Source organism: Mangifera indica, chromosome 7 (assembly GCF_011075055.1).
Source record: "Mangifera indica cultivar Alphonso chromosome 7, CATAS_Mindica_2.1, whole genome shotgun sequence".
NCBI lineage: Eukaryota > Viridiplantae > Streptophyta > Magnoliopsida > Sapindales > Anacardiaceae > Mangifera > Mangifera indica.
The window spans coordinates 2,617,612-2,644,179 of NC_058143.1; the positions used below are offsets into that span (position 1 = coordinate 2,617,612).

General features: G+C 32.4%; 1 protein-coding gene and 1 long non-coding RNA gene across 2 annotated transcripts; both read left to right on the top strand.

Moving 5' to 3' along the window:
* The first annotated feature begins 1,128 nt into the window (after positions 1-1,128).
* LOC123220382 (zinc finger BED domain-containing protein RICESLEEPER 2-like) lies at positions 1,129-5,485 on the top strand. Its single transcript, XM_044642595.1, has 4 exons — positions 1,129-1,458; positions 1,543-1,668; positions 3,270-3,347; positions 3,599-5,485. Exons 1-4 carry the CDS (start codon positions 1,414-1,416, stop codon positions 5,324-5,326), a joined length of 1,977 nt encoding a protein of 658 aa, XP_044498530.1. The 5' UTR covers positions 1,129-1,413; the 3' UTR covers positions 5,327-5,485.
* Positions 5,486-15,559: 10,074 nt separating this feature from the next.
* LOC123220386 lies at positions 15,560-16,129 on the top strand. Its single transcript, XR_006503039.1, has 2 exons — positions 15,560-15,618; positions 15,732-16,129. It is a non-coding gene; the product is annotated as an uncharacterized LOC123220386 (long non-coding RNA).
* Positions 16,130-26,568: the final 10,439 nt, after the last annotated feature.

The following is a 26,568-nucleotide window of genomic DNA, read 5'->3' on the forward strand; positions in this document are numbered from 1 at the left end:
GTGTTTAATCGATTTCACGATTTTTCTTCTAAAATAAATGTGTTTCAAAATTTTTCAAAAATTTTGAAGACTCAAAACATTTCCTACAAGTTTCGGGGAGTTTCGAAAATGAAAACGTTTCTGAAACGTGGAAACGTATCCTATTGTAATTTTATTGAAATATTATTCAATGGACATTAAAAATGATTAAAAAAAGAATTATTTCTTTACGGAAATAATAAAAAATATTTTCATTTCAACAACTGTAACATGCCATTAGGAGATTTCACCATATATTCTATCGTAAAAATTTTATACTGTGATACATTACTTAAGGGTCCAAGTATGATTAAACTATACCCAAAAAGCTTAATTTTCTGTTAAATATTTATGGATGATAAATAGATATACATAAATAAAATAGGCTAAAACACTATTTTCTACCCAAGTTTTGATACATTTGAAACGTTACATTTATGAGGTTTGAAAAACTTAAAGCTTTGCCTATGAGCCAGTTGAGGTTAAAATTTTATGTTAGAGAATAGAGTAAAATTATCATTTTACTAACAATATTAAAAAATAAAATTAATTACATTTTCTTCCCTAAGTTTTAAAAACTATCATTTTACCCCTACCTAAAATTTTCTAACTTTGAAAAGTCAAATACCCTCTCCTCCAAGTCTTAAGGTTTTTTTCTTCTCTCCTTCGACTATCTTCTTTGGCGATGAGACAAAAAGACTGATCTCTTTGTCAGAGACGCTGACCAACATTTTAGAGTGAAGAGAGGAGGTTATTGACGCCAGAGATAGTGGTCAATGGGGTGAAGGAAAAAAACCTTAGATTTGAGGGGAATTATGATTTTTCAAAGTTAAAAAACTTTAAGTATGAGTGAAATTGTTAGTTTTTAAAATTTAAGAGAAAAACAAATATATTTTATATATTTTTTAATATTATTAGTAAAATAATGATTTTTTCTTTATTTCTAGCAAAAAAAATTCAATGATAGCTGATCTATGGGTGATATTTTGAGTTTTTTAAACTCTGTGGATATGACTTGGAGAATAATTCAAAATTTGGGTGGGAAACAGTCTTTTGGCTAATAGAATATATTTATCTCCTGTAACGCACAGAAAGGTACTTCCAAATGTAACGACCACCACTCCTCTTTCTTTTTGACTGTCAGAGGCCTATGAAAGAGCAAAGAAGCCGCCATTGGTGACCCTAATTTCATCAGTTTTCTATCGTTCAAAAGCTTAACTTCTACCAACCACTTAGTTTGACTAACAGAAGATAAAGACGAACAATGAAAGAGCAAAGAGACCGGCACTCACTTGCCTAATGTCTATTTAATATTTGTCCAGCGCAAGCTTCATCAGTTTCTCTTATTCAAAAGCTTACATATCAAATCATTTAGGCTCATTTGTAAGGAAAGAGATGGATCTTATCACAACTCAACTTACTCCTCCAGATTATTTACTAGTAAGTAGTAGTTTTATCTTTAATGTTAAATCAATTTCAATGATCTCCTGTTTTCCCTTTCTGATGCCTGTGTAATATATGTAGCTACAAAAGTCAAAAATCAGTAAAGAAATCAAGAATTTGAAAGATTTTGTACAACAGTACAAAAATATCCTAGAAATGAAGAATGAGATTATAGACTGTCTTCAATCGCTTCAACGAGATCTACAGGTAACCTTACATGATATTCCAAAGTTAAAAGTTATATATATATATATATATATATATATATATATATATATATATATATATATAGGTTTGAATGTTAAAGACACAAATAACTATCTATATTTATCTACATAAATTGAAATTACATATAATACAATATGAAATAAAATTTGTGAAATATCAAGACCGATCTCCAACCATTGCAAGATGAGAAAATGTTCTTAAATGTAAAACCTTCTATGAGATCCAATTTTGCAAAACGATGGTATATGTAATTTTTTAAAAATTGATTACCTAAGGACCTTAAATTGTAAACATTTTCTATATTTAGGGTATACGTGGGCCGGTTTGAGAGATTTATCCAACCAAATTGCAAAAAATGATTTAAAAAATTTTCAAACCTACTCAAACCATTTTAAGTTTCACACCAAACCAAATCAAACTGAAAACATATAGTTTGAATTGTAGTTTAAACCAATTAAAATAATTTATTTCTAAATGTATATTATTTAATAAAATTAATAAAATTATAATTTTCTATAACATAATATAAACATGTAAAATAAGTATGAAATATATATAATATAGATGTAAAGAAAATGATAAAATATATAAGAAAAAATAAGTATGAAAAAATAAACACCTAATTACTTGTTGAAAATTCTATCAAATATAGTTATATAATTTACTTTTGTAAAAAAATATGATTTAGTTCAATTTGAAAATTGCCCAAAACGTAACCTAAACTGGAAAAAACAACTTTAAAAATTTTCAACTCAAACTAAATCATTTTACAATCTAAACTATATTAAACTATAATTTTTAAACGGTTCAATTTAGTTTTTATGGTTTAAATTGAATTATGCACATTTTTATCTATATCTTTCCATTAAGGATTAAATTGAAGGATGAGTGGAGTTATGGATCACTTTCTATAATTACTTCATGAAACTTTATTGATTGCATAGAGTTTGACATGAAAAAGAAGTTATGGTAGAAAAATCGTCACTTAAACTCTCTCATTTTATTGAAATAATTTTATCTTTTATTGAACAAAAGTTGAAAGGTATTTTACTGACGTTTATATTACATATATTTTTTACTTTGTTATAATTAGAATCTCTTTTTCATGTAAAGGAAAAATTGCCTTCTAATCGAAGTATATGATTCTTTTTTTCAATTAATAAAAATCGATTTATTAAACCAGCTTATATGAATCTTTAATAAAAAAGGAAAAGGAAAATTGGGTCCTACAGCTTTTCCATTCAAAGAATACTTGCTTTTATATAATTTTATTTATAGTATTGAAAATTTGAAAAGGAGAAATTTTAATAGAAGGGAATGAATTGGTTTTCGATTTTAGAGTATTTCAGAGTTAAAACAAATTAGACAAAATTCAACTTTCATTCAAATAGAAAACAATTTAGAATAATTCTACTAGGAAAAAAAATTAATTCCAAGAAAAATTTAAAATATTTTTTTTAGTTGAATAACATTAAATGGACTTTTTTCAAAAACAAAATTTATATTTTATACAAGAGCATGTCTGTCCAAACCAAAATGACAAAGTTTCTTATTTTATTATTTTCATTGAAAATGGGAAGGATATTAAATCTTTAGTGCAACGTGGAGGGCCAACTCTATCTTCCAACATCAATGGAACAGAACAACACCATGTACAGGTTCATTTTCCCTCTCTTTATATCATATATTTGAAAGAAATTAAAGTTATAAATGCTTCAATTAATATAGAAAAATATATATTCAATAATCTTTGGAGTTTTTAGCCAATGTCTTTGTACTTGCTAGAAAACTATACAAATTGACTTGGTTGTCTTAAATATGTTTTAGAGATTCAGTTTCTCTCCTTAAACTCAATTTTTGTTTGGTTTCTATAGTTTATTAGGTGATAGAGTTGTTTGTCTATTAACAGGAGATCACTCAACAAAATATCTATTTTGGGTCTACTCTAAATCAAGAGAATGATGTGGTGAGGGGTCCAAATGCACAAAGTTTATCATGTTCAAAACGAAAAAGGTGGTCAAAGGTTTGGGAGGACTTCACAAAGCATGTAGGCCAAGATGGAAAGGAATGGGCTAAGTGTAAACATTGTAAAAAAGAGTTTGTAGGATCAAGTAAGAGTGGAACCACACATCTCAAAAATCATTTACAAAGTTGCCCTAGTTTGAGAAATCTAAGTGCAGTTGTAGATAAAGTAAAAGAGAAAAATATAATTGGCCCAGATTCAAATGGCTTTGATTTTGTGGGAAGGATTATTAAGTATGGGCTAAACGGCATCAAGGATGATATTCTTGTTGTCTACGAACAAGAGAAGTATAGATTTCGCGGATATATAGATAAGCTCCCTTCTCGTTTTAGCTTAACATTTCATAGGTCTTATTGGAAGAGTTTTTGCCTGGCGAAAATCTGGTTTGTTGATGATAGTTGGAAATTGAGAAACATGATTATATTTGTGGAAAATTGTGAAGATAAGGATGAAGATGATGACTATGAAATTTTGAAGTCTTTGCTTGTGGATTGGAACATACACACAAAAATGTTTTCCATGTTTATCTGTGATGGAGAACTATATAAGGAAGCTACCGAGAATTTGAACAACTGGTTCAACAAAAGAGGTTCACTTCCGTTTATTGGGATAGATGTTCCGAGTTATGCTTTATTAGATATATTTTGTTTGGAATTTTTCAATATTTTGAAAGAAATTTCGCCAAATAATATTATTGCTAAAGCGTCTAAGCTTAAGGACTACGTCCGCACACCATCCAATGATCAAAAGTTTGAATGTGCGGTACATCAAGCTCTGTCCATGGGCAAAATAGTAACTTCCCAAAGTACTCCTCCTCTTTGGGATAACAGCATTAGAGTGCTTGAATGGGTAATGAGATGTAAAGAAGCATTTAATGAACTGGAGCATATAGATCCTGATTTCAAGTTTATCAATTTTACAAAAGAGGATTGGGATGATGCAACTTTGCTCTATAAGGGTTGGCAAGGGCTACTTGATTACAAAAATGAAATTTCGAAGTTAGTATATTCTAACAATGAAGCGAATTTTAAAGTAGTCTGTGACATATTTTTCAAATTGGTTCAGTTGGGGAAAAGTGATAATTATTACCTTTGCCACTTTGCATCACTGATCATAAAACGTCTTATAAAATATTGGAAGAATTCTCAGTCGATTTTAGAAGTCATGGTCCTTTTGGATCCACGGTATAAATTGGAGATGGTAGCAGATATCTACAAAATGGTTTATGATAATGATTTTGAGATACACTTTCAAAAAGCGATTGACGATGTTACAAATATTTTCAATGAATATGTGAAGGGCATGTCATCATCCTCTTCAAACTTTGACTATAATGTTACTTCAAAATCAGAACTTGACTGCTATTCGATAGAAGAGTTTCCTCAAGATGAAATGTTTGATGTTCTGCAATGGTGGCGTCACAAATCTCCAGTTTATCCAATACTATCTAGAATGGCACGTGATTTCTTATCAATGCCAGGTGAAATTCCTTCTTTGCCTTCTTCCATTGTGGATGAAATTCAAGATATTTATGATTATAATGATCTTGATGATGACTTCAAATTCAAATTGGCATGTACAAAATATTGGTTGAACTTTATTGAAAATAATTAATTAAGTTGTTGAATGTGTGATATGTTTTTTATCCTTTTAATACAAAAAGGATTAACATTTTGTTGTATAAAAATTGACAAAATATTATACTTCTCAAGCTTTATTGTCAATTGCCACGTGATGTTTACATCTTGATTGTTGTTCATCTCATCTTCTCAAACTAATATGAAAATTGTACATGATAATAAAAATTGTCTCTCATTTTTTTCTTTTTTTTATTCACTTCTACATCCCATCGAAATGCTACATCAAAATTTAAATAATTTAACCGAAAATATACAACAAAAAAATATAATTCTTTCTATATTTTTTTTTCATTATTTATGAAAGTCTGGCTGACATTTTCTTTACTTTGTGTATTTATTCAAACCTATTTTGCAAAAGCACATTACTAATCTAATTATTTTCTTTTGCAAAAGCACATTGTAAAAGCATATGATAACATATTATATGTAATTGGATACTTAAAAATATGTACACATGACATTGCTCATATCATTTTACTCTTTTGTCAAAGTTAGTTATTTGTTATTAATAGTAAATAACTATTCATGTCAATTTGTCCAAATATTACAATAACTGTGTAATAATTGTCATTTTATCCTACAAATTTAAAATATTACAATAATACCTCTATCTGATTGAACTATACATAGTATTGTAGGGTTGAAAATGTCATTTTAAAAAAATTATTACAAACAAAAACTCCAAACTTTTTTCAACTTTCCAAAACCCTTGAAAAAATTCATTCATAGCCCTAACATTTTAAAAAATTATAATTTTCCCACAAATATATTATTATATGTCATTAACACTCATATTTATACTTTTATTAATAATTTTTTAATTATTTTTAATTGAAATTAATATAATTTTTAAGGGTAAAGTGCTATTTAGCTAGAGGGTTTTTTTTTTCTTTTTTACTTTTTCAACAATTTTATAAAAAAATTAATAGATTAATTGAGAAAACGACTTTTTTAAATTTAAAGAGTGGAAAATATTATTTCATCAAACCTTGGTTTAAAAATAATCATTTGGCCCAAATTAGGCAAGGAACCTGTAGAGTTTTTAAGTAGACCTGACGAATGGGCAGATTAGTCAGGTCAATACTGGTGTGGGTTGAAAAAGAGTCAACTTATATAAGAAATGATATCTAAAACTCTATCCGGCTCTACGAGTACAGGTCAATCCTTGGGTTACTCACTAATATTAATTTTTTACTTTTTTCTTTTGCTTTTTATTATTTTAATATATTCATTTTTTAATTTTCGATAATTTTTCTCTTTAAGTATGTAAATATTGTGTGAAGGAAAGAAAATTTATCTTGCATATTCATTTTTAGATGGTTTACCCACAGGTTTTGCGAGTAACTAACCCGTTTTGCCAAATCAATTTTTAAGGTCGTCATGAGTTGCAATTAAATATTAGTGAATTAGTTCAAGATCTCAATTTGTCACACGTTAATATATTGTACTTGTTTTATTTATTTATTTTTAGTGCATGTAATGCCAAAATTCCATTTGACTTCAAAAAATCTAATTCTTTCTTCAACTTTGTCACGAGTAATCCATTCCATTGTTTTAAAATCTAAACCATATCAATTGATCCAACTGAGATTCAATGGTTTTTAAAATCTAAATTGTATCAATTGATCCAACTTAGATTCAATAATTAGTCTGATCTAAGTTAAAGCTAAAACTTGTTTTAACCTTTACAATGGAGCTGGTTCAAAATTCATTAGACTGAAAATATATATGTTCTATAACTTGTTCAAAAAATATGTCTAATATATATAATAGCTAATAAAACTAATCCAAACGGTTAGTCAGATCGGTCAAACTTGGACCAAACTCTTAACCAACTCAACGCTTGGTCCAAATCATTGATCCACTCATCACTTGATTTCACATTTATTAAATAAAATATAAAACAAAAACAGAGTTCCCATTTATTAAATAAAAAAACAAAAACAGAGGACATGTGACAAAAATAAAACCAGACGTCTTTTAACCATCTTATTACAAATACAAAAACAGAGGAAATTAGACAAGTATAGAACGCTTAAAACAATAGGTATATAAAGTGTTCAGTTTCCTCTGCTTCTTAGAAGTTGGCACGCGGACGAAGAAAATGAATAAAGAGAGGATGGTGAGTTTGAATATGAGTTCGGTGGTTGGTATTGGCTGTCCAAAAACAATGAAAATGGTGGGGGAGTTGAGGGGTAGGAAGGTATTAGTTCTGATCGGCAGCGGAGCGACTCATAACTTCCTCTCGGAGAAACTCCTGGAAGAACTGAAAATTCCGATGAAGGCCGCACAGTTCGCCATGGTGTTGGGAGATGACCACAGAGTAAAGGGGGTGGGTAAATGTGAGGGAGTAACGATCACACTGCAGGGCATCACGATAACACAGAACTTCCTTCCATTCCGCTTGGGAGGAGTGGATTTGATAATAGGAATTAAATGGTTACATAGATTGGGAGACATAAAAACCAATTGGAAGAGATAGATTTTGAGGTTTACTTGGGAGTACGAAAATAGAGCTGAAGGGGGATTTGTCATTATCATTGCTGGAATCATCTTTTAAGGCATTGATGAAAGCCACGGAAGAAAAGGAGGGGTATTGGTTAGAGATGGAACTACGGGACCTTTTAGATGATCAAGGAACAAATTAAATCCCTCCTGAAGTTGTTGAGATGCTGATTGAATTTGAAGGATTATTTGGGGAACCCAGAGGACTTCTGCCAAAGAGAGCTTTGCACCATGCCATCACCCTCATGAATGGAACACAACCCCAAACTTGTGACCCTATATGTACCTCTACTACAAAAAAAATGAGATTGAAATGATTGTGTAGGAGATGATGACAGTCTGAGTAGTACATCCAAGTGTGAGCCCATTTGCGAGCCCTGCATTTAGTCAAGAAGAGAGACAGTGGGTGGAGGTTTTGTGTCAATTACCGAGTCTTGAACCTGGTGACAATCCCTAAAAAGTTTCCCATGCTAACCAACAAGGAACTCTTATACGAGTTGGTTGGGGTTGTCGTATTCAGTAAATTGGACCTTAAATCCGAATACCACCAAATCCACATATGAGAAGATGTAGAGAAGGCTGCCTTTCGGATGCATGTGGGCCATTACGAATTTTAGTACTGCTCTTTGGCCTCTCTAATGCTCTTGTCATGTTCTAGAATTTGATTAACACCATTTTTAGGCCTTATCTGCGGAAATTCATGCTGGTATTTTTCAATGACATCATGGTTTACAAAGAGAATTCAAGGACCGTTTGTAGCATCTTTGGGTGGTGCTGAGCTTGCTGAAGGACAATCATCCAGTGGTGAACCAAAAGAAATGCTCCTTCGGACAAAATAGAATAAAGTATTTAGGCCATATCCAGAAGTGGTGTGGAGGCTGATCCTCGCAAGATCCATGAAATGAAAAATTCGCCACAGCCGAGTGACATCAGAGACCTTCGAGGATCCCTTGGGTCAATGGGATACTACTGGAAGTTTGTAAAGGGGTATGGAAAAATAGCCGAGCCTCAAACCAATCTATGCAAGAACAACTTGTTTTAGTGGGGGGTGGACACTCAGCAGGCATTTGAAGCTTTAAAATCTGCCATGATAACAGTGTCAGTGCTAGTGATGCCGACATTAGGAGAAACTAATGCATTAGAAGTGGGAGAGGAGGCAGTGCTAATGCAAGAAGGGAGGTCGATTGCTTTCCTCAGTAAGGCACACTCAATACTGGATCGAAGTAAATCAGTATACGAATGTGAGCTGATGGCGATCATGTTGGCATTTCAAAAGTGGTGACATTATCTACTCAGGAGGCATTTCAAGATACGAACCAACCAACAGAGCCTGGAATTCTTGACAGAACAAAGAGTACTAAGCCATGGGCAACAGAAGTAGCTAGTTAAGATTATGGGGTTTGATTTTCAAATTGTGTATCGTCCAGGGTGAGAACAAAGTCATCAACACACTATCCTGTAATCCCAAATTTATGGAATAATTACATGCTTATTTGGTAACACAAATGGTATGAGATGAGGGTTTACAGAAAGAAACTGATGAAGATGAGAAACAGAACAAAATTAAATACGAGATGTTATGCAAGCCCACGACACACCAAGGGTATTCAATGAGGGGAAACATTTTGTTATACCAAGGTAGACTAGTGATACCTAAGGGATCCAGGTTCATTCCATCTTTTATAACTGAATTTCATTCTTCTTCATATGGGGGGCTTTCTGGTTTTTACAAAACATGCAAGCGGATTGCTACCACTCTATACTGGGAGGGAATGAAAGACGATATTAAAAGTTTTGTGGCCAAATGCGACATGTGCCAATGCATGAAATAGGAGGTGATGTCGCCTGCTGGGCTACTATAGTTGTTACCGATACTAGAGAAGGTTTGGGAAGATTTATTGATGAACTTTATTTTGGGGCTACCAAAAATAAGAGGAGTAGACACGGTCCTTGTGGTGATTGATCGACTTTCAAAGTATGAACACTTGATGACACTTCAGCATCTTTCACAGCCAAGGAGGTAGCTGAAATTTTCATTAAGGAGGTTGTGCACCTCCACAGCTTCCCTAAAACTATAATTACTGACGGGGAACGAGTTTTCATGAGTGGGTTTTGGAGGAGGGAATTATTTAGAGCTGTTGACACCTATCTCAAATTTAGCTCAGCAAATCACCCCCAAATGGATGGTCTAGCAGAGATAGTAAACCGAAGCATCGAAACATATCTTTGGTGTTTTTGCATTGAACAACCTAAGAGTTAGCCGAGGTGGTTAGTTTGGGCAGAATATTGGTATAACACATTGTTCAATAGCTCGACCGGGATGACACATTTCAAGGTGATATATGGGAGAGATCCACTGCCAATTTTTAGATGGGTTGAAAAAGAATAAAAAATAGAAGAGGCGAACACTACTATCAAAGAAAGAAATCTGATGTTGGATGCACTTAAGTTTAACCTGCACAGGGCACAAGAACAAATGACGAAGTCAGCGAATAAACAATGCAGGGAGGTAATATTAAATGTAGGGGACTAGGTTCATCTCAATCTTTAACCATATCGTATCCGTTCGTTGGCATCGCACCTTAATGACAAATTAAGTCCTTTGTTTTATGGTCCCTTTGCCATCAGAGAGAAGATAGGGGAGGTCGTATATAAGTCGAAGCTTCCCATGTCAGCTAAAATACACCCGGTGTTTCATGTTTCACAGTTTAAAAAACAGATACGTCCAGCAGCGAAGAGCCAACCCTTACTAGAAGGCTTAAGCGAAGAAGAAGAGCTAATTGTGCAGCCCGAAGCAGTCTTGAAATACAGGTATTCCCCATCAAGGAGATCTCGAGCTGCTAATAAAATGGAAGCAGCTTCCTGAGTTTGAATGCTCTTGGGAATTATATGAGAACATCAGAAGACTTTTCCCTCAATTGCAACTTGAGGACAAGGTGTCTCTAGATGGATGGGTAAGGCAATGTTAGGGCCAAAGTTTATGGTCCCTTTGCCATCAGAGAGAAGATAGGGGAGGTCGTATATAAGTCGAAGCTTCCCATGCCAGCTAAAATACACCCGGTGTTTCACAGTTAAAAAAACCAGATAGGTCCAGCAGCAAAGAGCCAACCCTTACAAGAAGGGTTAAGCGAAGAAGAAGTGCTAATTGTGCAGGCCGAAGCAGTCTTGAAATACAGGTATCCCCCTCAAGGAGATCTCGAGCTGCTTATAAAATGGATGCAGCTTCCCGACTTTGAATGCTCTTGGGAATTATATGAGAACATCAGAAGACTTTTCCCTCAATTGCACCCTGAGGACAAGGTGCCTCTGGATGGGTAGGGTCAAAGTTTATACCAGGAAGAAAAGGGAGAAAGAGAGCTAAAAGAATGACACTTGGCGGAAAATTACATGAAACAGATGGCGAAATGCTAGCTGAGGGAGGGACAGTTGACTTGGAGGGTACAACAGATCAACATGTGCAGAATGCAGAAACAGCAGAAGATCACAACAGAGACAGGGGACAGGAAGAATGTGCAGAAGAATGCTAGAAAATCCCAGGTCTGTGTCTGTATGTAATTACCCCTATCTCAAACCTCTGCTATTACTATATGGTTAATCCTCTTGTAATTAATATCTATTCTAGTTACTCTTATAAGTAGTATTTTTGTTTTTTTTTTTAATCTAAAGAACTTGTTTCTATGACAAATGATTAATTGGATGGAATAAGATGAAATCTTGTGAATTGCAGTTTATGAAATTCTCTGATTGACTTAGTCTTTAGAGCTCACATATGTACTACACGAGGAAAAGAGAGTGGGGAGGGAAGAAGACACATGGCAGTAGCTAGCTTGGACACGTGTCAATACTCAATTGCATGGACCACTGGAAGAGACAATGAAACGTGGCACAATCAAGGAGAGCAAGTTGGTTGTGACGGATAAAAGAAGGGAATTACAGCAGAGGAGGCCGGAGAGAATTGTGAGAAAAATAAGGAAAATGAAGGGAAAGTGCAGGCCTCCGGAAAGCCCTGTGTAATGGGCATCTTTCTTATTATAATAAATATATTTATTTATAAATTTTTATACCACTCATACAACAGAGGAATATTTTTAGATGAGAGAAAATATATTAGGTTTTTTATTTCTAAAAGTAATCCTAAAATGATTTTTCATGTGTTTAGCCCAAACTGTTTAAGGGTCTGGGGGTGCTGCCCTTTATTTTCCTCAAACTCACTGTAAAGCAAGCCCCCTACCCACTAACCGAATAGGGAAACTTATGTCTGTAATGCCTTACGGATGAAGTGATCAAGAATTTCAAGACAAAATTTGATAGGCTTTATAACACAAAACAATACAGTAGAAAATATATGAGAGAAAAATATTTACTTATTAATGTCGACAGAATATTTGACATAAAATGAAAAAAAGGAATGGAAGGAACTTTGACAATAATTATACCAAACATAAAAAAGAAAAGGAAAATTACAGCAATAACACCAAGATAAAACAGTACAAAGAAATTAAAACCGTGTTCAGAAGAACAAAATAGTTAATAGAGGAATTACATACAGAGCCCAGGTACACAAAGGAAATGGAATCGCAATGGTAAAAAACACAGTTGTAGCAGCAAGGAGGCCTGCTGCTTACTCCAAAACTTGAGCTTTAGAATTAAAAACGGTGGCCGATAAAGCTCGAAAGAAACTGTAAACAAAATATAAGTAGCAATAGAAAGGACAGGAAAGGATTAAGGGGAGTTGGGATTGAATTTGCGCTGACAAGAGAGCCAATTTCAAGAGCTGATTCATAGCATTGAATTGAACTAAATTAACCAAATTCTTCAACTAAAGGAATTTTAGGCTTGTCCAAATAGAGATCAAGTTCTGAATTTGAAGATGTTCAAGGCCTCCCCAGGGTGTCTAGCAGTCTCTCAACTTGTCAAAAATTATTTGTTGTCATTAGTCACAAGGCTTGCGCCCAATTTCGGTGAGACCAAACTAGTCAGCCCAATCAATATAATTTTTAAATCCATGGTCCTAAACAGTACCTTAAGGAGGGTTATACATTAATATTTAATTTTTAAGAATATTAACATAACTCTTAAGTCATTAAAATTAAAAAAAAAAACATATCAATATGTATAAATATATATATATATATATATATATATATATATATATATATATATATATATATATATATATATATATATATATATATATATATATATATATATATATATATATATGTAGTATTAAGGGCATAGTCAGGAATTCTAATATTCTAATAAGTGGGGTTAAAAGATTTAAGTTGATAAATTTTAATAAGATCAAAATTTTTAATTGCTGTAAAAAATATATGTTTTTCTAAAATTTTAGGGTCAAGTGATCTTCTAAATATACTTTGACCACGCCAGTATACAGTATATTTATTAAAAAATAATATTAGTTTTGAGATAGGAATATTCCAATGAGACTCAAGTGATCATACTGTTATACTGTCATGTTTCCACTAAATTGTGATCCGACAAACCTTATTGGGCCTAAACACATGTCTTGTGGGCTATTATATATGGTCTAATGGGTTATTTTATTATTAATTCATACAGATTTATCTTAACAATATATGATAAGTAATTGACATAAATATATTTACACTAACAGTTTTATCTTTTATGTTAAATCAATTTCAATGATCTCCTATTTTCTCTTTCTGATATCTGTGTAATTTACGTAGCTGCTAAAGGTAAATATCAGTGATAAAATCAAGTATTTGAAAGATTTTGTTTAGTAAAACAACAGTATCCTAGAAATGAGGGATGCAATCATAGACTATCTTCAATCTCTTCAATGAGATCTATAGGTAATCTTATATACTAACTTGTTTATTACTCTTCACTTTTCTTTTTGTTTTTTAAGAAATTATTGTTTGAATTCAAGAAATTAGGGTTAACCAATGCAGAATCCATGACTAAAATTCTTTTTTTTGTTTGCTTAAATTCAACATGTTTTCAAGCCTTTACAGTGATTTGTTTTTCTTTTTCACTTTAAATATTTTAGATTTTCCTAATAAATATATGTATAATTATTGGGTGTTTTTGGTTTAAACTAATATGCTTTATGTTAGAACATTTTCTTTGTGTATTTTCTAAAATATTCTTCATGTAATGATACATTAAAATTATTTTTAGTTGTCCTGTTATTATTAAATTTTAAATATTTTCTATATTATTTGTTATTTTAATTGAAAATTTAGGTATATTTGTCCAAATCTTGATAACTTTTGACTAACTATCGTAAAGATAGTAATCAAATTAACTACTATATTATCTATAATATTAGTAGAATAATTTATTAGTTGACAAACTAAATATGATAATGAAAGTAATAAATGATAGATTATCGGATAAAAATAAATTATCCCAACCTAAATCAAAGGCCCCATAAATTTTCTTTGTTTTATCAAGTTACACTTAGGTAAGATAACTAATTTTGAACAAAATTATGTAATTATTAAATAATATAAAATTTAATATATATTAACAAAATTATATTCTTTTACATATGTCTTTATAAATCACGTGTCTATACTTGGAAAAAATAATTTTGTTGGTGTTGTACTATATGTACAAACAATATATACAAACTTGAGTACAAAGAATGATATATCATCGTATGATTAAGTGTTGTTTTTTTTCTAATTTAAAATTATTCAATTACATGATAATATATCATCAATTATACTTAAGTTTGTACTCATTGTTTGCATCAAGGATAATATTCTTGTTGTTTACGAACAAGAGAAGTGCAAATCTCTTGGATATATAGATAAGCTCCCTTCTCGTTTTAGCGTAACAATTGAGAGGCTGTCTTTGGCTTATAAGAATCTAGTTTGTTGATGATAGTATTATTTAGGTATTCAATCTAATACTCAAAACTATGTCCTCATGGCATTGCTCAAATATTATCCAATACATTATATTCCTAAAGAGGTTTACTTTAATTAGTTGATGTGCATACATTACAAATTATATAGAAAATGATCAAATCAAAAAGTTCGTATAATCAATAAAACAAACAATGATACTCAAACTAATGTGAACAACAAAAAGAAAAAACTTGCAATTTATCATGGTTCACCCAAAATTACATGCCAATGTCCACAATAGTCAATATTATTCCAACATATACTTATCTTTCTATTGAGAATAATCAAACATACTAGAATCAAATTCTGTAAAATTCTGTAAATAGAAATTTACGTACCTAGATTCAATTTTTGACGAAACCTCTTCGAATCTGGTGTGATGTATTGACGTTAGTCGATTTCCACAACCTATTTTGCTTCACGTATTGCATTTTTATTAGGGAAACAAGATATGTGCATTGGTTTCTACAAGAGTATTTTTTTTCTGATAAAAATGGTGTTATTCTCTTTTTGGGAGGCAATTTAAACTTTAAATAAGAGTCCAACTGGTAATTATTAACCCCCAATAACTGTCCTTTGACAAGTAAGAAAACCAGGTCGGGTCAACGAATCATAGGTGGACCCAGATCCATTATCTCCCACTCACATATGATGGAAGAACCAAGTCAAATACTTAGCCACAAAAATCTCATATACTAATACATTTCATACTTGTAAATGTGTCATATAACCTTACGAGCAACCTGTATTTGAGAACTAAATACTATACATGGAAGATGGTCACTCCAAGGGATGGAAGGATTAGATTGACATTGGATAGTTTTGTTGTGATTTCTTTTATTGATGTAAGCCTTCTAAGGTAACCAATGATCCAGAAGAATTCCACATGTAAAAATGCCTCTTGTTCTTCGTCTCATAATAATTTCAATTGTATCTTTGTATCTAATGTTGATAAATTGTTTAAAAGTGCAGACACGTGTGAAATGATGGGCTAATTTCTTGTGATTGTTTGGGAAGCGCAAATGGCTCTAAATATGTTGTTCAAAGAAAGGCCCAGGTTACATTATTTACAAGCTATTGTGGCTACAATAATTTTAATGATGTATTTCCACGGCCACTGGTACCTTTATCTTTGGTCCATTCATACTTGTCACCACCAATGTGGGAGGATGATAATGATGTGTAATTTGAGCTCAAATAGTCTACCTGTGTTCCTTTTCCCTTTTGGGAAAAAAAATGGTGGTGAATATGGGGGAGGGAGTATGTAATTTGCCCCTATCTCAAACCTGTTTTGTTACTATGATAAATGATTAATTAGAATGAAATGAAATCTTATGAACTGCAGTTTATAAAATTTGCTTATTGATATAGTCTCATCTCATAATGTTGGAAATCTAATTTGTTAAGTTATACATATTTCTTCTAATATATCAGCAAGAATACTACAATTTCAATGTCCAAATCATTGTATCACTTTGGAAGTACTGTAGATTCCATTTTGATGTAGTGTTCCTGAAATAAGGCACAATAAATGTTAATGAAATTAATTAATTTCAAGTAACTTGATGTGAAAGCCTCCATATGAAATAGTTGCACAATGATTAAAAAAAAAGTATTAGAATGAATATGGATGGTCAATAGTTACAACAAATTATGAATTTTCTTTAGCAAAACTGGCAAGACTTAGGTTATACCTGGAAAATCACTTTTTTTGACTTTTGAGGACACCCCACATGCCTTCCTTTACTCGTATTATGTTGGTATCAGTTTTCATGTTTTATCGAACAGTTGATCGATTCTTGTTTTTCCATCATTATAGTAACCCATCAGTACGTCATTTCGGCCAAAAGACTTATTCCCCCCTCAAAGTTTAGTACATTTGCAAATTCTTACTTGTAAGATTTTAAAAACTTATATATTTATTTATCATCGAATTTTTATTAAATTTTTTTATTAGATATAAGAATAAACATATTACTTCACTAATAATATTAAATAAATAAAATTTTTTCCCATTATCCTACCCTAATTTTAACAACTCACAATTTTTTCAACCTAAGATTTAAAAAACTACATTTTCCACTATAGGGTTTCAATCTTTTCTTTTCTTCATTTTGTAGGAAGCATCTCCATCTTTGGTTGTCATCGCTCTCTCTCCCAATGTCAACGGTTTGTCTCCCTACAAATCGGAACTCGTTCACTCTCTCTTTTAAAAGCGAATGTTTTCATCAAAAGATTGGTTGAAGAGAACGATCGACAATAGATCGCGGTCAACTGTTAATTGAATCTCTCATTCAAGATGAATCAACATTTCGATTTGTAGAGAGACAAACTATCAATGTTAGGAGAGAGAGTGCATCAATGGAGAGACAAACACGTTGAAAGAAAAAGTGACAATGAGCAGAGATGGAGATGCTACTCGAAAAATGAAGGAAAAGATTAAAATTTAAAGGGGAAAAATGTAACTTTTCAAAATTTAGGTGAAAAAATTGTGAATTTTTAAAAATAAAATGAAAAAATTAGATAAAATAGTAGAAACTAATTCATCTAATTTGCAATGGGTTTACACTTGAGCTCCTTTTCCAATTCTTAATAGGCTATCCTCTAAAATTCAATTATAATCTATAATATATTTCCTTGCATTTTTGGATCTTCCACATAAATTTGTCAACAATATGCCATGGATACATCCTCGGAGAGAAGTCAAATTATATAAATGACTCATATATGGATATCGGAATTGTCACAGACTTCAAATCACTCTTTTTCCTACATGTTTTGCGTTGTATATACTATAACCTGAATCTCCTAAGAGAATATCCGAATTTAGGAAGTATGGGTTCAAAATATTATTTTGCATTTTTGTTCCAGTGGTTTGTATGATAACAATAATTTCCTATTTATGATAATATTTGCTCCAAGATTTCAGTTTGCCTGTCGCATGTTACGCTTGTTTTATCTATTTATTTATTTATTTTTGGTACATGTAATGTAATGCCAAAATTCCATCCGGATATGCGAATTTAAAAGTAATCTGATTTTCTATTTATGATCTTAAAGTTTGAGCCAGCACTTGATTTAATATTCGGACATAGATATCCGCTTTCTATTTCCTGCTACATGCATAATAATCATCAACTATTTTTACAACCAACTGATTGTGATGAACTTGAAGATATGACAGTGGAAAGCCAGGAGATTACAAAGAGTGTCCAATACAAAAACAAAAACAGAGTACATATGACAAACATAAAACCGGAGAAATGTTACACCATCTCATTACAAATACAAAAAACGGGAAATTAGACAGGTACAGAACATGTAAAACAGCAAGAAGGCAGTTTAATTTTTTCAATGAGTAAGAACAGAATGAGACCTTGAGGCTCTGCATATCAAAATGGTGATGAGGGAGATTGCAAACAGAGCCCATGAAACGCACTTGAGGCTCAGAGGAAATGGAATTGTGATGGTGAAAACCACAGTGGTGGTAACCAGGAGACCTAATGCCATCTCCAAAACTCGAGCTCGTGAAGTAAAATTGCTGCCTATGAAGCTTGAAACAAACAGTGAAAGAAAGATGAGCAAGATAGCCAAAGAGAGGATATGAAAAGAAACAGGGAGTTGGGATTGGATTTGGGCAGACGCCAAAGCTATTTGAAGAGCAGCTTCCAAGCAAAATGCCGTGACAACATGTTTCCACTGGTGCAGAAAGAGGTTGTAATTTTGTTGAGGAACATCAACTGGTTGAGATTCTATGTCAGTAGAAGAGGAAGACGGTGGTTGTGACGATGAAGGCGGGTACATTCTCAGGCAGATTTGGGAGATTTTGGAGGTTATGAAGCTGACAATCCAAGAGAAAAATTCTTTGATAGTTTCTAAAAAGGCCATTGTTTGTTGGCGTGAGTGAAGATTTATAGGCTGGATATCAAATTTAGTAAGGGAAGGGAAGGGGCATATATGTTATAAGTGGGGTTTTGGAAATGAAAAGACCCTAGAAATGAATATAATTGCAGAAGATGCCACTCTATTAGGTAAATATAAGTAAGGTTTTGGAAATGAAAAGACCCTAGAAATGAATATAATTGCAGAAAATGCCACTCTATTAGGTAAATATAAGTAAGGTTTTGGAAATGAAAAGACCCTAGAAATGAATATAATTGCAGAAGATGCCACTCTATTAGGTAGATAAAAGTAAGGTTTTGGAAATGAAAATGACCCTAGAAATGAATATAATTGCAGAAGATGCCACTCTATTAGGTAGATAAAAGTAAGGTTTTGGAAATGAAATGACCCTAGAAATGAATATAATTGCAGAAGATGCCACTCTATTAGGTAAATATAAGTAAGGTTTTGGAAATGAAAAGACCCTAGAAATGAATATAATTGCAGAAAATGCCACTCTATTAGGTAAATATAAGTAAGGTTTTGGAAATGAAAAGACCCTAGAAATGAATATAATTGCAGAAGATGCCACTCTATTAGGTCAATTTCCTGTTACATACCATTCCGGATCAACCGTATCTGTAAATTATGACGGATGGGTCCTGCCCACCTGATGTTGAAGGGAAATTACAAATAAGTCCTGAAAGAAGGAAAAAAAGAAATGGAAAATTGAAAGAGGAACTTTGACTAAATGAGCATGAGGTTGAGCTTCATGTCGTGCAAAATGAGAGGCTTACTCACAGATTGAATTAAAGTTGGTTTTTTTTTTTTCCCTCATACAAGGTGTTTAGTTTGATTTTTGCTATAAAAAATAGTGAAAGGTTAGTCTCTTTAACAATAAAAAAATTTAAAAATTCAATTATTTCAATAAAAAATAAAATTTAATTCCTTCAAAAAAAAAAGTTCGATCTCTCCGAGTGTCATTATCACATTAAAATATTATGAAAGTGAGGCAAAATTGCATGAGCTTCATGTCTTGGACAATGACAGAGACTTACTCAAAGATTGAATGGTCGGATATTTGATCCAAGTCCCGAAAGTTGGCTTCCCACTTTCTGTGCTTGTTGCCAAAGAACAAAGATTGACCATTTGAATACAAATTTTCTGTGTCCGGACTCGGATATCCAACCCAATGTTTCAAACTATGAGTATTAATCCATTAAGTCACAAAGGAATATTATTGTTTCATCGATAAAATATTATCAATAAAACTATATGTACATAATTTTGAATGCTTAATTAAGTATTCAGATAATGTATTGGTTGAGTAAATTTTAATCAAGGATAAATTAATATTAATCGTAAGTATAATTTGAGTATCTAATTTAGTACTCAAAACTAGGTCTACACATATTACTACTTTTATTCGCCATGTTAAAATAGCTAATGACTTGTTAGAAACAGATTTCAATCAAAATAAAGAGATTACAAGCATTTATCTTAGCAACACTTTTTAAAGAACCTTAAGCAATAAGGCGGCACTTGTGCAAAGACATTCATGCCTCAACATGGATCCAATTTCACTACCATGCCCTTCTAAAACTTCATTACACGCCGCATCTCCATGGAAAGGATTTCCTCCTCCATCTAAGTAATTTCCAGCAATTTCAATTAACATCCTGCACTTTTCAAGCTGTAACAACCATGTCAGACTAGCATATGCATAGACACAATAAAACCCATGATTAATTCCCATTAGTTATCAAATTAGTCAAGTCTAACAAACAATGATCTCAAAGAAATAACAGGATAAGCATAGAAGTATACCCTGGCAGCAAGACCGTTGCAGGAAACATCAGATACTGGTGGATGCAGCTCAACCCCGTCAAGTACATGCATGAAACTCATCATTTTTTAAGCATCTCCTACAGTATTTCGCCACGAGCTGTGATGTTATATAGAAAAAGACTATCATTTGATGAAGCTTTCACCAAACCAAGAAATTGCCCAAGCATGTAGCAATAAAAAAAATTTAGTCTCAAAAAAGTTCATTAATGGTAATCTATGCATCAAGCTCATGTCAAATTGGAATATAGGCATGCATTCTCAACCTACAAAATAACAACAGAGAATTTTTTCTCATCCTACCGTCCTAAATCACATTTATGTTGATACTAAGGGGGGGAAATTTTTTTAAACTTCACCAAGAGTCTCATAGATTTGCTTCCAAATTGATAGTTTGTATTAAAACATAATGCATCGAAGTATTTTTCCAATTCAAAATAGCCAACGAAAACAAAATAGCCAGCAAGCCTTATTAACCAACCAGTGAGAGTATACCACATTAACAAAAGTGCAAAATTGGCTTCCAAATTGATATGTTGTATAAAAACGTACTGCATAGAAGTAGTTTTCCATTCAAATTGGCAGATTATACACAACATGAATTTAAACAGTGGATGAAATCGATTGATTCGTTGGTATTTTGGATGAATTCTTTTAAAGGTTTTGTATTAGAATAGATGTAGAGTTGATTGTTAATAAAATGGGATTCGAAAAACGGAGTTTGGAACTTCAAATCTCGCCTTGAGAATTTGGCATTCACCATGTAAATTCGCATGGTGAGATTTGTTAGAGATGGGGAGGTATTGGATATTTTCAAAGTTTCCCATCACACGAATCCATGTGGTGGGGGGCAAAACACAGTTTTTCAAAGGTTTTTTCACCACATGTGTGAAGTTTTGCACGTGTGCCTTTTTGCCTTTTACTTTATTTTCTTTTCTGAATTTATATTAAAATATTGAACCAACTGAAACCGGGGAAGAAGGGCACAGAAATCTCCAGAAAACAAACGACAATCTGAAGAATGTCGTTTATCTAACTAGCCCTTTTTTAAGCCGTTGAACCTCATATAATAATCCTAAACGAAAACTGTTAAGTCTGTGACATAAACTAATGGCAGTCTTGTAAATAAGGAGCAAAGTTTGAGCAAAGTTTGGGCTATAGTTATTATCCAGGGGTAGCTTTGTCCTTGCTGGGTTTAATGCTTTAACTAATGGTTTATAACCATTAGTTGGTTTTAGAGAAAAGAAAAGTGAAGAGAAAAAAAGGTTTTACGTGGCTATTTCTTTGAAAAGGAAAAAGGCAGCCTTTGTGAAATATTTTTCTCTTCTGGATTATTTCATTCTTCTCTGCTAGGTTTACAAGAACTGCATCAGTCCACTATTTTTTGCTTAAATCTAGTTGTCTAAACACTTGAGTCAGTGTACAAGGTCGCTGTGGTGCTCGGGTTTAGGAAGGATTCGAGTCGAAAGGTTGGATTCGTTTCCGTTTATGTCTGTAATGCTAGATTGGCTTCTGAATCTGTAAGTTGTATTATTTTACTTACAAATTAGTGGATTTACTAGAGGATTCCTCTGCCTTGGATGTAGGGTTCTAATCTTTTGAACCCGAACCAAGTAAATATTGGTGTGTTGACTTGTGTATGGTTTATTATATGATTCTTATGCAAATTCTTGACTGAAAATCGATCCGAAACTCTGATTAATATTCAAACTCGGTAAAATCAAACATTAACAAGTGGTATCAGAGCACTCTTGAGTTGAATATTGTTATTTTTGTTTGAAGAAAATTGTTTGGAGTGTTTCTTGGTTCAAGATTTGTTTATCTTGATGTTCTTTACATTCTGAAATTGTTGTTCTGAAAGAGCTGAAATTATTTTTTGCTTGCTATTTGTTCTCTGTTTGCCGATTGTGACTATATTGTTCATGTGTTAGATATTTTGTCACTGTGGCTTAAAGAAATAAAATAATAAATAGCTTGCTTTGATCTCTTTCTGTTATTGTGGTTTGTAAAGAACTGGATTAGTAAATACTTAATTAACAATGGGTCAAACAAAAATCGATGTTGAGAGATTTGATGGGAAGCGTGATTTTAATATGTGGAGAAAGAAAATGCATGTTGTTCTTGTTCATCAAAAATGTAATAAGGCATTGGGTGGTGAATCTGCTCTCCCTGAAAATATGGACCCTGATATGAAATCTGAAATTTTAGAAACTGCATATAGTCTTCTTATCTTGCATTTATCTGATAATGTCTTAAGACAGGTTGATAATGAAAATACTGTTGCAAAGATTTGGTTGAAATTAGAGTCACTGTATATGACTAAGTCTCTAACTAATAAAATCTACCTGAAGGAACAATTGTTTGGTTTTAGAATGGTTTCTAACAAATCTCTTGATGATAATCTGGATGAATTTAATAAAATTGTCATTAGTTTGGCTAATATAGAAGAGAAGATATCTGATGAAAACCAAGCAATAATCATCTTGAACTCTTTACCTGATTCTTTTAAAGATGTTAAAGCTGCAATAAAATATGGTAGGGAGTCTTTGTCTTTAGATGATGTATTGGGTGTCTTAAAATCAAAAGATTTAGAAATTAAATTTGAAAGGAAGGCAATCAATGAAGGGCTTCAGGTTAGAGGTAGGACTGAAAAGAGAAATAATCTGAAAAATAGGAAAACCTCTAGATCCAAATCTAAAAGTAAGAAAACTTGTTGGCAATGTCATAAAGAGGGTCATTTTAAGAAGAGTTGCCCAGAGAAAAAGAAATTGTATAATAATAATAACAATTATGAAAACCATGACACAGTAAATTTCCTAGAAGGGTATGAGAGTGCTGAGGTTCTTACATTAACAGAGAGAATGCTTAGTGAGGAATGGGTTATGGATTCAGGCTGCACTTTTCACATAACACCTAGGAAAGATTGGCTAACTGACATTAAATACTTGAATGGAGGTAAAGTATTAATGGGAAATGATGAGTCATGTGATGTTATTGCTGTTGGTAGTGTCAAATTTAAAATGCATGATGGTTCTATTAAAATTCTTGAAAATGTGAGGTTAGTGCCTAATCTAAGAAGAAATTTAATCTATTTAGGTACTTTAGATTCAAATGGATATGCTTTTAAATCTGAAAATGGTGTTCTTAAGGTAATGAGAGGGTCCTTAGTGGTTATGAAAGGGAAATTGAATCAGGGGCTGTATATTTTGGAAGGTTCTATTGTGTCAGATTCTATGAATTTAAATCCTAAATCTGATGAAATTGTTTTGTGGCATAAAAGACTTGGACATATAAGTGTTGCTGGATTGCATGAACTTTGTAAACAGAAATTGATTAATCTTGATAAGATTGGTAATTTGGATTTCTGTGAAAATTGTGTTTTGGGTAAATCACATAAACTTAAATTTGCCTCTGCTACTCAAAGAACTAAGGATGTTTTAGAGTATATATACTCTGATTTGTGGGGATCTCCACAGATCCCTAATTCTTTGTCTAATTCTCATTACTTTATAACCTTTATTGATGATTACTCTAGAAGGGTGTGGGTGTATTTTTTAAAACATAAGGATCAAGCCTTTGATTGTTTTAAAGAATGGAAAACACTTGTTGAGAATCAAACTAACAAAAAAATAAAGGTTTTAAGAACAGATAATGGATTGGAATTTTGTAATAAACCTTTTTCAGATTTCTGTAAGAAAGCAGGAATACTTAGGCATAGAACATGTACTGAAACACCTCAACAAAATGGGTTAGCTGAAAGAATGAATAGAACCATTATGAATAAAGTTAGGTGTATAATGGCAGATTCAGGTTTAAGCAAAAGATTTTGGGCAGAGGCAGTTGCCACTGCATGTTATTTGATTAATAGATCACCTTCATCTGCATTGAATTTTAAAACACCTATGGAACTTTGGAATAAAAAACCACCATCATTAAGCCATTTGAAACCGTTTGGATGTCTTGCATATGTTCATGTAAATCAAGGAAAATTAAATCCTAGGGCTTTAAAAGCTGTTTTTTTGGGTTATCCTACAGGTACAAAAGGCTATAAATTGTGGTTGATTGATGATAAAAAATGTGTGATAAGTAGAGATGTAGTCTTTAATGAATCAAAATTTTATAAAGACTTGTTTGTTAGTACTCAATCAGGACAGGTTCAAATTGAGGTGGAGACACCACAGTCTAGCTTACATAGACAGTCTCAAGAGTCTAGTAGTGGACCTAAATTGGGTTTGGATGAAATTCATGCTTCAAAGTACGAAATCTCAGACTTGAATCAGCAACCACCACTACAGAGTCAAGAAGAAAGTTCTCAATCTGAAAGTAGTCCTAATTTGTCCAATTATCAACTTGCTAGAGATAGGGTTAGAAGGGAAATTAGACTACCTTCTAGGTATGCACATGCAGATCTCATTTCATATACATTACAGATAGGTGATGTGATAGAAATGGATGAACCTATTAATTTCAAGCAAGTGTGTAAAAGTAAATGCAGGGATGATTGGATGAAAGCTATGGAGACTGAGATGGCTTCTCTACAGAAAAATCACATATGGTCACTTGTAGATAGACCTAAAGGTAAAAAGGTAATTGGATGTAAGTGGGTTTTCAAAAGAAAACCTGGTATACCTGGTGTTGAACAAGCAAGATTTAAAGCAAGAGTTGTTGCTAAAGGCTTCTCACAAAGAGAAGGCATTGATTATAATGAGGTATTCTCTCATGTGGTAAAGCATACATCTATTAGACTAATGTTATCTACTGTTGTTTTGTTTGATTTAGAATTAGAACAAATGGATGTTACTACTGCCTTTTTGCATGGAAAATTAGAAGAACAAATATACATGGAACAACCTGAAGGGTTTGTGAAACCTGCTAATGAAAATAAGGTTTGTTTACTTCATAAATCTTTATATGGTCTTAAACAGTCACCTAGACAATGGTACAAAAGATTTGATGATTTTGTTCTTTCAATTGGATTTTCTAGAAGCAGTTATGATCACTGTGTTTATTTTAAAAAAATTGAAAATGGCAATTTTGTATATTTGCTGATTTATGTGGATGACATGCTTATAGCTTCTAAGGATATGAATGCTTTACTTGATTTGAAATGTATGCTGAATTCTGAATTTGAAATGAAGGACTTGGGTCCTGCAAAGAGAATACTTGGTATGGATATAAGTAGGAATAGATTGAAAAGATGTTTGACTTTATCTCAATCTACTTATATTAGAAAAGTACTTGAACTATATCATATGATCAATGCAAAGTGTGTGAATGTTCCTATGGGTGCTCAGTTTAAATTAAAATCTGCTAGATTTTTGTCTTCTGATGAATCTGATTTCATGAAGAATATACCATATTCTAATGTGGTAGGAAGTCTAATGTATGCAATGATAGGTACTAGACCTGATATAACATATGCAATTAGTCTTGTTAGCAGATTTATGAGTAATCCAGGTAAAGAACATTGGAATGCAACAAAATGGTTATTAAGGTATTTGAAGGGTACATCTGATTATGGCTTATGTTATACTGCTGATGCTACTAACCTATTTTCTGTGAAAGGATTTTGTGATTCAGATTTTGCAGCTGATCTTGATAAAAAGAGATCCCTCACTGGTTATGTTTTCACCTTTGGTGGAAATGTTGTAAGCTGGAAGTGTAATTTGCAACACATTGTGGCACTTTCAACAACTGAGGCTGAATATATAGCATTAACTGAAGCAGTTAAAGAAGCACTGTGGCTAAAGGGAATTATTTCTGAATTGGGGCTGAATATTGATGTTCCAGAAGTCTTCAGTGATTCACAGAGTGCTATTCACTTGTCCAGAAATTCTGCATTTCATGAGAGGACTAAACACATTGATGTAAGACTGCATTTCATCAGAGATGTGTTGGCTGCTGGTAAAGTTAATGTGAAGAAAATATCAACAGATGTCAATCCAGCTGACATACTGACATCTTAACAAAGCCTGTGCCATTGAGTAAGTTTAAGGATGCCTTGAATTTGCTCAAAATTTGTTCAATGTAAATGTGTTGTGGTCTGCAGAGGAGTCTTAGATATATTAGTTTTTGTCAAGGT